This window comes from Tursiops truncatus, chromosome 18 (genome assembly GCF_011762595.2).
Source record: "Tursiops truncatus isolate mTurTru1 chromosome 18, mTurTru1.mat.Y, whole genome shotgun sequence".
Classification (NCBI taxonomy): domain Eukaryota; kingdom Metazoa; phylum Chordata; class Mammalia; order Artiodactyla; family Delphinidae; genus Tursiops; species Tursiops truncatus.
The window spans coordinates 49,764,053-49,778,893 of NC_047051.1; the positions used below are offsets into that span (position 1 = coordinate 49,764,053).

Sequence of the window (14,841 nt, forward strand, 5' to 3'; positions counted from 1 at the left end):
AGTCTGATAATTTCACACATAGATATTCCTGGTACCATAAACATTTCAAATCCAAAATTGAATTTATTTTCTTTGCTTTTTAGAACTTTTCCATCTTCTAGCTTTAGTGAGTGATCCCACCAGCTCTCCAGGTGCCTTACACTGAAGTATCTCGGTGTCACAGCAGGCTCAGCCCTCGACCACGACCAGTTACTTAGGCCTGTGGATGCCAGGTTCCCTCTCACTATTCCCCTTCTTGTTCCCCATCATCACTGCCTTGCTTCAGGCGCATGACATTTCTTGCATGGACCACTAAAGCACAGGCGGTAACCGTTTTTTTTTTTTTTTAAGAGTGAAATTTGAAAAAGATTAGATATATGAAATGTTCCATGGGTTAGAGGGATATCGATTCCCCATAGGGCTAAAAATATAAAATCCATAATTAGAGTATGCCAGCATTTTTTACATGCTTTACCATTTGATTCTATCCTTTTCAAACTGGAACAGAGAGGTACTAGCCTAAGTACAGTAAACAGGTGACTGAAGCTGAAGGCTTGCTGTACTCGGCATTCCTGATGATTTCCTCCGCAGTCCCAAATGTACTTAGTCTCACATTTTCATTTTTGTTTCCCACTCGTTTTACTGAATAATAAGTACAAAAACAAACAAACTACATAACTCTGCTTCTCAAAATGGAACTGTTGGTTAGTAAGCCACGGCAGCAGGCAATTTCTAGAAATCTTCATTTGTCAGCTGATGAAAAAAATCTGAATTTGGCCTATGAAAGGCTGTTTTAGAGTATCAGTGTACAATGCATGAACATATGGGTTGCACCAGCAAAGCCCAATATAGGAAAAACAGTACACTGTTAACAGGCTTTTCTCCATCTTCACTTATGCCCTTTGATCCAGTTTCCACATTAGCAGCAGAGTGATCTTCCAACTGCAAACCAGTTCACGCATTTCCTTGTTTAAAATTCTTCTTTATCCACTGTTTCCTCTGTGGGATAAAATCCAACCTTAGCATGGGCTACAGAGCCACGCATCACCTGGTCTTGGGAAACAACACTTCATATATTTCTCCTGGTAACCAATACTTTAATAAGCCTGTATTCCTTAAATGGGTAATGCTATTTCATTTGTGTCCTCACATATGTGGTTTATGTCAGGAATTGCTTTCCTCTCATTTCCTGCTTGATTGATTTCTAGTTATCCTTCAAGACTGCTAAAATGTCAGATCCTCTGGGAAACCTTTCCTTATTTCCTTGGCAAGATTCATGTACTCTCTACCTTTTATGCTATGACAGTATTCTATACACACTTCTATCATAAGTGCTCCTCACGTAACATTTTAAATGTTTCCTTTACATATCTGTCTCCACCAGAGTGTGAACACACGAAGTCAGGATTTTATTATATTCATCTTAGTGTAACACAAAGCTGGTACTCAGCTAACCAACATTTAAACGCTAACAGAATTAATAATTTGAAAAATGAAAGATTTTGGATAGCAAATATCGGTTTATTTCCATTTTAGCATTTCCCACTATTAACACACTGACGTCTGCCTACCAAAGAGTAAAAGATAGCTGAAGTCTTACTAAGACATACTGTGTATTAATAATAATACAAATCAACATAGTATTTACATATTTTTTCAAATACCTACTACTCTAAAGTTTATACCTCTACCAGTCATATTTCTGAGTTAAGGCAACTCAGAAAATAAATTCCTAGAGGTCACTTTACTGTATACAATATGTACTGTAGTATGGAAATTCAGGGCATGATATTAAACAGTAGCTGTTAATCCAAAGTGATTTAAAAGAACAACAGCCGAGTGATATTACCTAGCTAATGTCTGCAGGTAGAGACAAGGCATTTTAACCGGAAGATCCTCAGAAATGCCCTCTTTCACGCTGGGAAGTTGAGACTGGAATGGCTTTGTAGGATGGTAACACAGAATGCTTGGTTCGGCCGCGCTGCTCAGGGACAGCAGGAAGAGGGCGTTGGCTTTAATCACTTGGTGAGCTTCCATAGTGGGCAAGGCACGAGGCGTCTTGACTTGCATTGGCTTCCTCCTAGACTGTTTGACCTGGAAAGGAAATTTGTACGGATCTTTTCCTACGTATACTCAAATTTTAAATTTCTTAACCTAAATATTTCGAGTTTCCAATAAAAATTATTCAACACTGTAGAACTGCTTTAAAATCATAATAGTGATTCCCAAAAACAACATTCACTTCATGCTTCTCCTGAACTTATTAAAACTAATTTGTATCAAATGCAAACTACATTTTTCTCTTTCCTTGGGAAAGTTAAAAAACCTAAGTAGTAAAATCTAAATGTAGTTATCTAAATAAAAGAGTAAATAGGGGCTTCCCTGGTGGCACAGTGGTTGAGAGTCCACCTGCCGATGCAGGGGACACGGGTTCGTGCCCCGGTCTGGGAAGATCCCACATGCCGCGGAGCAGCTGGGCCCATGAGCCATGGCCGCTGAGCCTGCGCGTCCAGAGCCTGTGCTCCGCAACGGGAGAGGCCACAGCAGTGAGAGGCCCGCATACCGCAAAAAAATAAAAATAAATAAAAATAAAGAGTAAATAATCTGTGTGTGCGTGCGTGTGTGTGTATATTTGGCAAATATTTTTAGCTAGGTGTGTCACTAGTGTGAATGATCCCGACTTTCCAGAGTCCTCAACGTAATTAAGGATTAAGAAAAAGAGAGAGGAGATAAAGAGTAGGAGAAGAAAAGGAAAAAGAGAAAGTTAAGAGAGATAAAGGTGAAGAGGGAAACCTATATACATGTGTAGAATAGCAGACAAATTAATAATACAAAATTACGCAGTAAACATCTGTCAATAAGGTACGTATGCTACAGGAGAGTTGTTTTTGTGTTATCCCAAGATATAATTTGTTTTTGTAATTAAAAACAGCTGACCTGGTACATAAATTAAATTTATATATTATTCCTGTTATGAAGGCTGATCTTTAATATCAATTATGTGGAGTTGTCTGATAATATGATCATAAAAAGAGACTTTTATAAGATTTATCCTTATCACTAACAGCACAGCCAGAACAAAATAAAAATACCTTCTCCCTTGCAGCAGCCTGTTTTTCACGGAGGTATTTTTCTCTACAGCGATCACACACCAGGTACCACGTGCTTCCCCCTATGCCACCATCACCACAGTTACCAGCCCATCCTCCACAAAAATGCCCAATGCTATTGTAACCTTGTCCACCAGCATACCGGCCACAACCTTGAAGTAAGAACATAAATAAAAATTTAACACTTTAAGTGTCCTTAATAGTTTGCTCCTTGTCACCTGTACATAAATGACGGCTTTTCCTTCTCAAAGTAAGCAAAATACTGAAGCAAATATCTAACCGCCACCTGGGCTGTTAATTATATCAGCAAAATTGCAGGTGTAACCAAAAGTAATCAAGTAAACGATGCCTAAAATACTGACGATACTCTATACAGGCAGATGAGAAGAACTGTTAAGATATGGGTACATTTAGATTTATTTAAGTATGCTAAAAAAACTGGAGAAGACAGGTATTAGGTATAAAACACTCTGTGAGAATAATATATTTTACAAATCATGCATTTTACAAAAGGCTGCAGTGTAATATGTAGGAAGAGAAAAACATTTACCCAAATCCATAATAAGTGAATTTTGGAATATTAATTGTTACAGAAATCGTTACATTTACCTAAAACATAAAACTGTCTTCTGATGAAACAGTTAATATCTCTTCCACAGGAAGCCCAAAGAAATCAGTATAATCTAATTGAATTTGCAATTCTGGACAGGAAAACAATACAATCAAAGGAGACCTAATGTTGCAATCTTTCCTGTGTGGATGGACATGTCCTTATTTCTATTGTGTGAATGGACACGTCCTTATTTCTATTGTGTGAGACACCTTAACAGCATCCCTTGGGTAACACATAAAATATTTAAAAAGTTAACAATATCTTAGAATGTGATACATTAAAATGAAATAGTACTAGACTGCCTTACCACCATACTATTAGATTTCTTTACCTATTTTTCATGAACCCTATACTGTATTGATAAAGCACTTTAAAAATTACATTGTAAGACACTATAAATTCTGGGCAAACGTTTCCCTGTACTTTAACATAATTCATGGAACCGCTTAAGTCAAAGTGACCTAATTTGTTTTTCTACACAAAGTACTTACATATATTCAATAACATCACTTACCTGGGTGAGCCTGTCTCATGTGGTATGTCACTGGGTATGGATGTGACTCTCCACAGAGCTCACAGATGGTGTCTTTCTCTGGTCCTCCTACCGCCAGCTGGGCCATTTCACCAAACAAATTACCTCTGGGCCGAACTTCTGTCTTTTCCTTTTTCTTTTTTTCTTTTTTGGCCTTTTTGTTCTCTTTCTCACACTCTTTCTTTTTAAGGACTGCACAAGAACCAGGACTTGGAAAAATCATATTCTGGGAAGCTGCTTTGATAGTAGCCAAAGAGATGTCTTCCCAAAAAGCCACTAAATGTTGCAGAGTCAGGGGAAGAGGAGACTTAGACTTCATTGGGTGATGCATGGACATTTCAAAAGTGGCCTCGGTTTTCCCGTCTTCACATTTTTCATGCAGAGGAGGTTCCTTAAGCATAGACAATACCTTATTTTTGTTGATACTACCCATTTTAGATATATCTGGTCCATGAGGTGCAATATTAAACATATTCAGTGCAGATGATATTTCTAATGAGTGTCTATTTTTTAATTTGGTTTCCTTTTCTTCTGAAGGCTGCTGGCTGCTTAAACTGCTTCTTATAGGAGCATGTTCTTTGGAAAGTTCAGGATTAAATTTTAAGAAAGAAGAACAAGCCATTGCATCGTGTACTATGCCTTCGTGCCACAGGAAAGAGGCAAAGACGGCTCTGGCACACTCAGCCACGGAAGGGGACATGGCTTGCTTGGCTGGCTCTAAAGGTTTGGATCCATCTCCTTTGAAGAGGAAGCTAGATTTTTCCTTCTTGGGCCTGGTGTGCCTATTAGCACATTTCCGACTTGTTTTGGGGGATGCTCTCGTTTCCTGTTCATCTTTCAGTGGTGCTTTTCCTATGCTGAAATGAACTTTATTCGGACCTTCATCCACACTCTTAAGCTCACTGCTTTCATCACAGGTGCTGTCTGTTAGGCTATTCGTTTTTAAAGTACTTGAAGTGCAGACTTCAACCACCTCACTGTGGAGGTTTTCTTGTACCACGTGGGGAGAAGGAGCTCTATTTTCGGATCCAGGGGAGTCTTTAGAATCCTTTGGTACTGGTTTTGGTTTCGGTGATGTTGATCGTCCCCTTAATGGCTCTGTGAGGGGCATTTTCTTCTTGCGGAGGGTATCTGGATCAAGGGTGTAAGAGTCCGATTTGGAACGTTCCCGAGGAGGATCCAGTCTCGTCTTAACAGGAGCAGCGCTTTTCTGAGGTAGACTTTTATCGTGAGGTGAGGAGGAACGTGTAGAGCTAGCACTGGATGCGCCAGACCTGCTGGCTGGGAGGGTCTTTGGCTTAGGAGATGATGACCGAGAACCTGGTCCTGGGGATTCGGCTCTGAAGCTAGAAGACATCTTCCCATCAGATTTTAGTGTCTGCAAGGTGTTATGGTTGGGGGATAATGACCTACTGTGAGAATCTGACCTCAACTTTGCAGCGTCGGATTTCAACATGAGAGATTCACTAGCCGACAGCCCTTCCGTACCCCTCTGCTTCTTCTGGTCAGCGGTAGTCCGGCTCATACGTCCATCGGGTTTCAGTGTTCTGCTGTGTTTGGAGGACAGTTCTGATTTTCCTGATGTACAGACGGGTCTAGAAGATGTTGAGATAGTCCCTCGGTCACCTGTATGGTCCATTTCATAGTGAAACTTGTTAATATAATTATAACTTACTGATGATTTACACTAAACAATGAAATTAAAAACATAGCTAAAAAAATTTGTATTGCTTGTCACAGACAAAAGTACTTCAAGAATAAAGAAAAAAGGGGGAATTCTCGTCAAATTTCGATCACATCATTTTATAATTCTAATATTCTAATGTTTGGATTAGAATAATTTATAATTAATGTATGAATGCCCTAAAGCTATTATTTAATTACAGGTAATGCAGGCAGTCTGTTATCTGTAAAGAGGTTATGTTCTAAAAGCTTAGTTCATAAGTTTAGCTGGTTAGAACTCAGAGCTTGAAGAAGAAAAATGGGGGGATCCTCAGAATTAGAATTACAAGTCTGAATTCCGGGGCCTTTCAACAAGGAGTCAGGAGAATAACAGAAACAAAAAGGATAAAAAGAAAAATAATCTCGCTCTTTCCTAGGCAAAGCATTAGATGTTCCTACATGAGCACCACTTGTTTTTGGCATCCTGGCCCTCATTCAGTGTCTCTCCTTCCTACTACTTCATGCTTTCCTTTGAGGCATTAGAGTCAGGTCGTCTTTGCTGTCAATCCGTGGTACAACCTTCAAGATTATCTTTCCTCCCTAAAATCAAAACTTCTACCCTCAGTGCAAGTGATACTAGTTCATTGGTTAGGAGGAAAGTAACCTGATTGAAGTGATTCAAGTGACATGAAAAACTGAAAATCCATAAACCTTGCTAGAAGCATTTATATGTTTTGAAAAAGGATACTTAGTAAATTGAGATGACTCTGGTTACATTGTAGTTCTTTCTTTTTCCTTTTTACAGGGATATGAACAAATGTGGATAAAGTAGAAACGTGTTTTGCGGCTTGCTTGCAGTGTGTGTGTGTGCAGAGTCACAGCCTAGTTACCTATACATCAAGAGAGCTTTGCCATGGCATCTGCCTCCTCACAGAAGGCCTGCAAGGGCTGGTATTTTTGCTCATTACTACACTCCACTGATGTCATGTCAAGAATGGGTCAGCATAGTAAATGTTTTTGTTAAATGAGCAAACAAATTCCTATTTTCTTAGTTTCCTTCCCTTCTGCTAGTCACAAATCTTCAGATTCTCTGAAAACTCACTTTTTACTTTTATGGCTCCCATGGCCACAGGGCAGAGGCGACAGTAGCCATTGTTGTGTGAGGGTCAGATTTTATAAACCAATGTACTGTATTTGGTAGAATCAAGCATCAGCTTAATCCTGGCCACTAATTTGGAGTGACTGATGTCTGGAGCACTAGCTTTCGTTATTACTCTGACAGCTGGAAATGCCTTCATCATCACGTTTATTTCATGAGCTGAACCATACATAATGCTGAATCTAGACAAATAAGCAGTAAATCTTTAATATTTGGCACCCCTCTCTCTACAAGATTAATTCGTGAATTGAAAGAGGTTTGCTTTGTAATTAATGATGCACAATTCCTCATAAAGGAAATCTCCACTGTGACTGGCTAAGCAATTGAATCTTCCAAATATCAGGTACACCACCTGTCATACGCTAGCAAAAATGTCTGTTATATAGAGAGGGCCAGAGAGTATGGGCAGCTGTATACCTTATCTCTAAGCTTCAAGTAATGGTGAATATTTTTTTAAGATCTGTAAGTGGTGACAGCTGAATACCTGTTGGAGTCTAGGCACATAAATAATGCAAAATTATTTCTTCCCAAGATGTCAGATTACAATTTAATCCTGCTGAAAAAATTTACTTTTCCAAAATATATTTCATATATTTGTAAAAAACAAATACGTCAAGTTAGTTAAGTGTGGTAAACCCACATACTAACTAACTGATGTTCATCTTCTTCATTTGGGTTTCAAAAGTTTTGAGGCGTGCAGTAAGTATTACTAAAAATGGTCATGTGGCTGCTTTAAGTATCAATAAATATCAACACAATTTGTTAAAAAGCTTTAGATCGTAAAAACTTTCACATTCATCACTTAATTTTGTTTAACGTTTATCATATGTAAGTTTAAGCAATAATGGACACTTTTTAATCTCAAAAGATTCTAAAGAAAAAATAATACAGGACAGGATAAAAATTTAGTACATTCAAACAGATTAGTAAAAATATTAAATATTAGGTATCATTAATAACCTGCATATTTTTATGCCAAAATTATAAATAAAAGGTTATATAATACCACCCTATAATATAATCATAATATAATACTCTACTGTAATATGATATGCCATAGTATATACTATATATCAGGTTACACAAGACTATATACTACAGAGATCAGGTTCTATAATTATACTACAATATTATATAGTATCACTGTCAACTGTACAAAGGAGAAATGTAAAACTGTTTTACTCATTTCTAGGAATACAAGATTTTAAAAGTTTAATTAAACATTACACTAAGACAAAAATATGTGACTAGGTATCTACAGTATTTTATAACACCAGAGCATATTTTAAAATCGTCTGGCATTTTATCAATTGTCAATAGTTTAAACATTTCTAAGTTGAAAGTACTAAAACTAAGCAGCTAAGAAAATACTACAAGGAAGACTCATGCCAGACAGGACAGCCCTGAAAAGGTAAGGTAAACTAAAGAATTTAATTATCAAACTGTTTCTCATTAAAAAACTAAAACAGGAAAATTATTTTTACATTACCTAACAGAAAAAATGAGTTGAAGACTAACCTGTCACATGAGATACTCTATTCTTACAGATCACAATGTGCTTTACGGCTTACACATGTACCACCTCGCTCTGGTAATAATGGTGTTACAATTCCCCAAAGGCATTTAGTTCTACATACTTATTTTATTTAATATCTCATATAGGTTTGAAATTAAGCAAGAGTTCTATTTAACCTACATATAGTAAACAGGCATATCAATTAGGATAATCAATACAATACTGAACAGATACATCACAAATTACCCCAAAATATCAAGTTTTAAATAAAACTATAAACTTTAATCTTAAATGGAATGAGATGAAAATGACTGAGGTGAACTAAAACTTCTTTCTTGAAACCTCCTAGGTTTATTAAGAATGGCCCATCCGTGAAGGCACGCATACCCACCCTTCAGTTTGTGAGACAGAGATGAGAGAGCAGAGGCAGGCCCAGCTACACCATAATTTTTGTAAATGCGCTCACGAGAAGCAAGGTTGCGAGATGGAGATTCTACAGTGGAAAACATTGGCAAAGAAGCAGCACAGATTCAATGGAAAAAAAATTTAGCAGAGAACACAAGCAGAAACAAAGCATTTCAAATGGTATGCGCGACTACTAACTTATTCAAAAGTTTATATTCTGCTAAATTTTCCAGCAAGTTTATTATTTCTCTAAAATTAAAAACTGAATACAAAGGTCAAATTAATTAATTTAGACTAATAACGACAGCGCCAAATGTGCTAGCCTAGAAGTTAAATAACATTCATAGCACTGATAAATCAAATTTGAGCATTTCTTTTCAGACTAATATTTCTTTAACTCAGTTTTCCTTAATTTGGTGCTCACTTACTTATAAATGAAAGTTTATAAGTAATTTTTTTTTGTAAATAGTGGGAGATAAACAGATGTTACTTACGGTTTAACCTATTGTCACCTGTTTTTCTGTATGGACACATGACTATAATTTTTCCAGTATGTGTCTCAGAATGGACCCAAGTTGACATTTATGGTCAACTACTTTTCTGAGTCCATCCTCAGTAAAAAATGTTAGTGCTAATCCCAATATTTGGTGTTTGTTTTGTCGATCTTATTACTGAGATATCAAATTCTGTTTATAAAAAGTCTCACAACACAAAGCAAAAAAGATTTACAAGTCACTGAAAATGTTAGACACATTAATGATTCACCATGCAGAAAATGAAGTACTTAAAATTAAAAAAAAATTCTTTCTTCAAAAAATTAACAGAACCTTTAAAGTGGTCTTTCAAAAGCAGTATGCTAAAAAAAAAATCTCTATCTAAATCTGAAAATAAATCCACTATTTAAAATTTTAACTCGTGGCAATGAAAATAAATGTAATCAAGTGAGCTGAAATAAATTCAGGTAATATAAGGAGACAACTTTCTTAACATTACTGAAATTTAAAAAAATGAATACAACACACAGTTTTCTCAAAACAGAAAAAGTAATAGTTGACTGATTCATTATTATGGCCAAGATTAAAGATGAACTATTCATAAAACCAAGAATCCTTCCATATAAGGTACTGAGTATGTATTATGTGTCAGACATTGTCCTAGGAATTGAGCATAAGATGATGAACAGAAATGAAGTCCCTACTCTTATGGAACTTATCTTCCAGTAAAAGGAGAGAGACAATGAACAAATACACCCTAGATGGAGCGGTGATAAACCTGAGAGTGATAAGCACGCAGATTTTGGGCAATACTCCATGCCTGGATAAGACAACTTAGGTAGCAAGGCCTAGAAGAGACCAAACCCCTGGGACAGTCCTAGGAATACAGAATAGAGGAGGATGTAGAAAAGAGATTGGACATGAAGAGCTGAGGTAGGAGATATCCAGCAGGCAAAGCAAGAAGGTGTTTCAAGGAAAAGAGAAAGATCAATCCTGTCAAACACTGCCAACAGAGCAAGTAAAATGAAATCTTAGAACTGACAGTTGAACTTAGCAAAACAAAAGTCAAAAACTGAATAGAGCAATTTCTGTGGATAAGGACAACTGCAAACACCCCTGTAGTTGGTTCAAGAGAGAATGGTAGGAGTGGATGGAGGGATGGAGACACATGCCAACAAGTCACGTTCCTCTAAGTTAAAGAAATGTTAAAATTTTAATATTTTTGAGCATTCTTCTTTTTAAAGTGGGTAAAACTCAAAGGCACCAGGAACTGCAAAATGAGGTCTTATGCTATTTCAATCTCATATAATACTTACTCTGCAACTCTCACTGAAAATGTCAGTTAGGAGAGTGCCAGCTTTTGATTGGAATTCAAGGCCGATTCAAACTGCCAATGTAAGGATACAGTCTCGTAGCTTGGTCACTAATATCTGTGAAGACTGGGTTTAGCAGGAGGACACAGGAGCAGGAAATCAGATACTATCTTAGTTAAAAGCACCCGTAACATAAATGTACAAAACTACATGGACACTTATTAGATAAGATGTTAGAGGTTTAAGGACAAACTCCTGGAAAAAGTTTTGAAGCCAAATCATCCTTGAAGTCTTTCCAACATGTTACAAAACTTAAAGAGACTGGATTCCTAGGTATGATTCAAAGTGAATAAGATGAAAGAAACATCTTTTGACAGTCTACAAAAGGTTACTGTTAAATGCCTAAGTACAGTAAGCTGTGATTTCACACAACACTTGTTCTAGACATTTAATTTTCCCAAGCTCAAGTTTAAAATACTTTGAAATAGTTAACTTTTTAAAAGATTTATATCTTTCAATTTAAAAAGGGAAGTAATTCTTAAGAGATACTTTGCTATCTATGCACAGAAGAAAAAACTGATCAACTTTTAGACATCTGATGAAGATTAATCATGCTCCTTTTTACCTTGCTTTATAGATAAAACAATCATTAAATTAATGTCTGTAGAATTTTGATTTTTTTGTCATAGTATAGTTAACTAAGGAGAGTAATGTTTAAAACAATATAAAAAGCTGGATTTTTTCCTCCAGTACTCATTTGAAGTCAACGTTGTTTGTTTGGTATAAAGTATCCCATTATTAACAATACGGTTCTTTATGTGTCATTTATTCTTTGTTTTCTTTGTTTTAAATCCCGAGTATCAAGTTCCCTGGGGTACTTCATTCATTCTCTGGTCATAGAAACTCTGAGCTCATTGTAAATTGTATTTAAAGAAATTGTTCCCTAGGCTAATGATAATAATAAAACAGTATAACTTTTCTTTTTAATAAGGAAAGCATTCTCATTTCAGTTGGACAAAGACAAATTGTGGTTTTGCTGTATTAGGACCTTGACCTTGTTATTGGGACAATACACTGGAAGAATCAAGGCACCTGTCACCATCTGGTGGCAGTACACAAAACTGCAGTTCTGAGATTTAGAAAGGGGCGTATACTCTTTCAGGTTTGAGTCAACAACGAAGTAATGATCTTCTTCATCCATTCACCTGTTGATGGCACTTAGGTTGCTTCCATACCTTGGCAATTATAAACAATGCTGCTATGAACACTGGAGTACGTGTATCTTTTCGAGTAAGTGTTTTCATTTTCTTCGGATTATACCCAGTGAATTTGCATTTAAAGCTGTCAGTCCAGGCAGCTGCTGGCTAGAGGACGTAATTATCATCACTATCATCTTATTCTAAATCCTCCAAAACATCAATAGACAGACGTGGGAATAATACTTACACTTAATTGTACTTATTCCTTATCTGCATGTTGTTTGGTTGCTCACATCTTTTGGCCAGGGTGAAGGTATAGTTTATATATTGTCTCCTCACTAACCAATAAACTAGTTTTTTATATTTTTAAAAATAAATAGTTTTAAAATAAGTAATTTCCAGAATATCTGAATTATAAGTTAAGCTTAACCATTTACTGCGTGTGTTAAGAGTCTCTTTGTCAAAATATCTGTAGTACTATTCAGAGAAGAATGCAAATGTACAATTACCAGGGTTTAAATTGAGTGAAGAAAGTCAGAAACACTGCTCCTGTCATTCTACTGTAAACTTGACAAAATGTTATTATCATTGTTAGTGAAGGATCTATAGAATTAGGTTTCTTTCTATATCTTAAAAAATATATACACACATAAATGTAGATATGTATAAGCACTAACAGAATGTGGAATCCTACCAAATGTATCAGAAGAAAAAGAGCTTAAGACACAGAATAGGAACTAAAATTTACTTATATAAATGTTAGTACACTAAATGAATTATAAAAGAATGACAGCTAGAACAAAATTTCCAACTTAAGGCTAAAATAGAAATAAGCTTTTCACTGGAATATAACATTCATCCATACGATACAAATGCAGAAAGGAAGATGGATGAAAATCTGTAATGATGTATTTTCAAACTGTCAGTCAACAATGTCATCTTCAGTTACACAAATGCTAAGTATGTTTCCCACATTCGAATTATATTACAGCTTACTGGAGGCTAAGTTACCCAACTGAACTCATTTTTTCTTAAAATCTGCTTTTTATTCTGTGTATTGGCATTAGGTAAGCATATAATCTTTCAAAACAAAGACAGAAAAATGGACGCCATTCTAGACTGGCTCCTTCAACTGTGATTAGCAAGTCCTGTACAATTTTACTGCCTACGTGTTTCTAAACTTGTCCCTTCTTCTATACGTCCACTGTAATTTACCTTAGTATAAGCCCTACTCAGCTCTTCTCTGGAATCCCTGCCTCTAATGCTCTCCCTTTCTCCAGAACCTTTTTCATAATATTTTTAGTTATCTTTCACAAATGTAAGACTGAGCATATCATTCTTTTTGTTTAAAATTCTGCAGAAGTATATATGCCTTCATCTGCTCCCTCCATTTTACTCACTTTACTCACAGGACAAAGTCTAAACTACTAAGAATGGCTTACAAGACCCTTCATGATGTGGCCCCACCCTCTCTAGTGTAAGAAACCGCCACTAGGACACTAACACTCTAAGCTACAAACGCATGAAGTTTCTCAAGTGAATCATGTTTCCTAACATAAGCAAATGAGTTGATTCATTGGAAGTGGTTAAAATGGTGCCTGTTATGTGGTAAATGACTGCCATGTGTTAGCGATTACCATTTCATATCTTCTCTTTCCTCAAACCACCAACACTTTCCCCATGCTAACTCTGAGCTGATGATGGCTTCCTATTTTACTGAGAAAACAAACAAAACAAAACAAAACACAAATGGACAACATTCTCAAGCTGCTAACACTATACATTCTTTCCTCTCCTGTTATGATGGATCACCTATTTCTGCTCCTACTTGGCCAACCTTTCCCCTTTGCGCTACATCCCATCCCCTCTCCCACGGATGAATACTGTTCCAGCAATCCTCCCCTCTCTCCTGCACCAGCAATTTTTCTCTTTATTGGATCATTCTCATTAAAAAACAACCCTGATGTTACCTTTTCCCCATTAAAAACCAAACCAAACAAAAATCTCTCCAGATCTCACATCCTCTGCCCTGGTTTCACTTTATGTGTTTTCCTTCCCTTTACAGTAAAACTTGACAAATTTATCTATAATAACTGTCTCCAATTTCTCTTCCCCCTTTTCTCTTGAACCCACTCTAATGGAGCTTTGGCATCTCATCCGACTAGAGTTGCTCTCATCAAGATCATCAGTGACCTCCACGTTGCTAAATCCAATGGTCCCTTCTCAATCCTCACTTTACCTGACCCATCAGCAACATCTGATACAGCTTGTCACTATTTCCTTGAAATACTTTCTTCACTTGGCTTCCAGAAACACCATAATGACTCGGTTTTCCTCCTATTTCTATGGCCGCTTGTCAGTCTCTTTTGCTGATTTCTCCTCCTCTCTCCCATGTCTAAACCCTGAAGTGCCCCAGCGCTCAGTCGTTAGGCATCTTCTCTTTCCTCCCTATACCTACTTTCCTGCTGCTTTAATCCACCCTTAGGGCAACTCTCAAATTATTCTGCTATAAGCCAGTGAACTCCCAACTTATGTGTCCTGCCCAAACAGTTCCCATGAACTCCAGGGTCTTACATCGATCTCAACTTGATATCTCCACTGGACTTAAAAGGAACCTCAAACTTAACATATCTGATCATTTGCAAACACAGTGACAATTATTCCTATCCCTGTACCATGCCCCTTTGCAGCAACTCTAATCAAGAAGTGAAGTCTATTTCTCCATCCTTGAACATAAGTGTCCTGCTTTGACCAACAGAGTATGGCATATGTGATGCTGTGTCAGTGTCAAGCCTAAGCCTCAAAAGACCATGCATGCTTTTGTTTTCGCAGAATCCTGCAATGTCCATGCAAACACAC

General features: G+C 36.8%; 1 protein-coding gene across 13 annotated transcripts in view; it reads right to left on the reverse strand.

Annotated features, from left to right (window-relative positions):
* The window catches only part of MYCBP2 (MYC binding protein 2), a 279,427-nt gene that overhangs the window by 41,682 nt on the left and 222,904 nt on the right, over window positions 1–14,841 (reverse strand). For all 13 annotated transcript variants that reach the window (XM_073795323.1, XM_073795322.1, XM_073795327.1 and 10 more), the window contains 3 exons: window positions 4,217–5,860; window positions 3,072–3,241; window positions 1,829–2,073 (listed from right to left, as the gene is read on the reverse strand). In XM_073795323.1, the coding sequence (XP_073651424.1) occupies window positions 1,829–2,073; window positions 3,072–3,241; window positions 4,217–5,860 (2,059 nt within the window). The remainder of the gene's footprint in view (window positions 1–1,828; window positions 2,074–3,071; window positions 3,242–4,216; window positions 5,861–14,841) is intronic.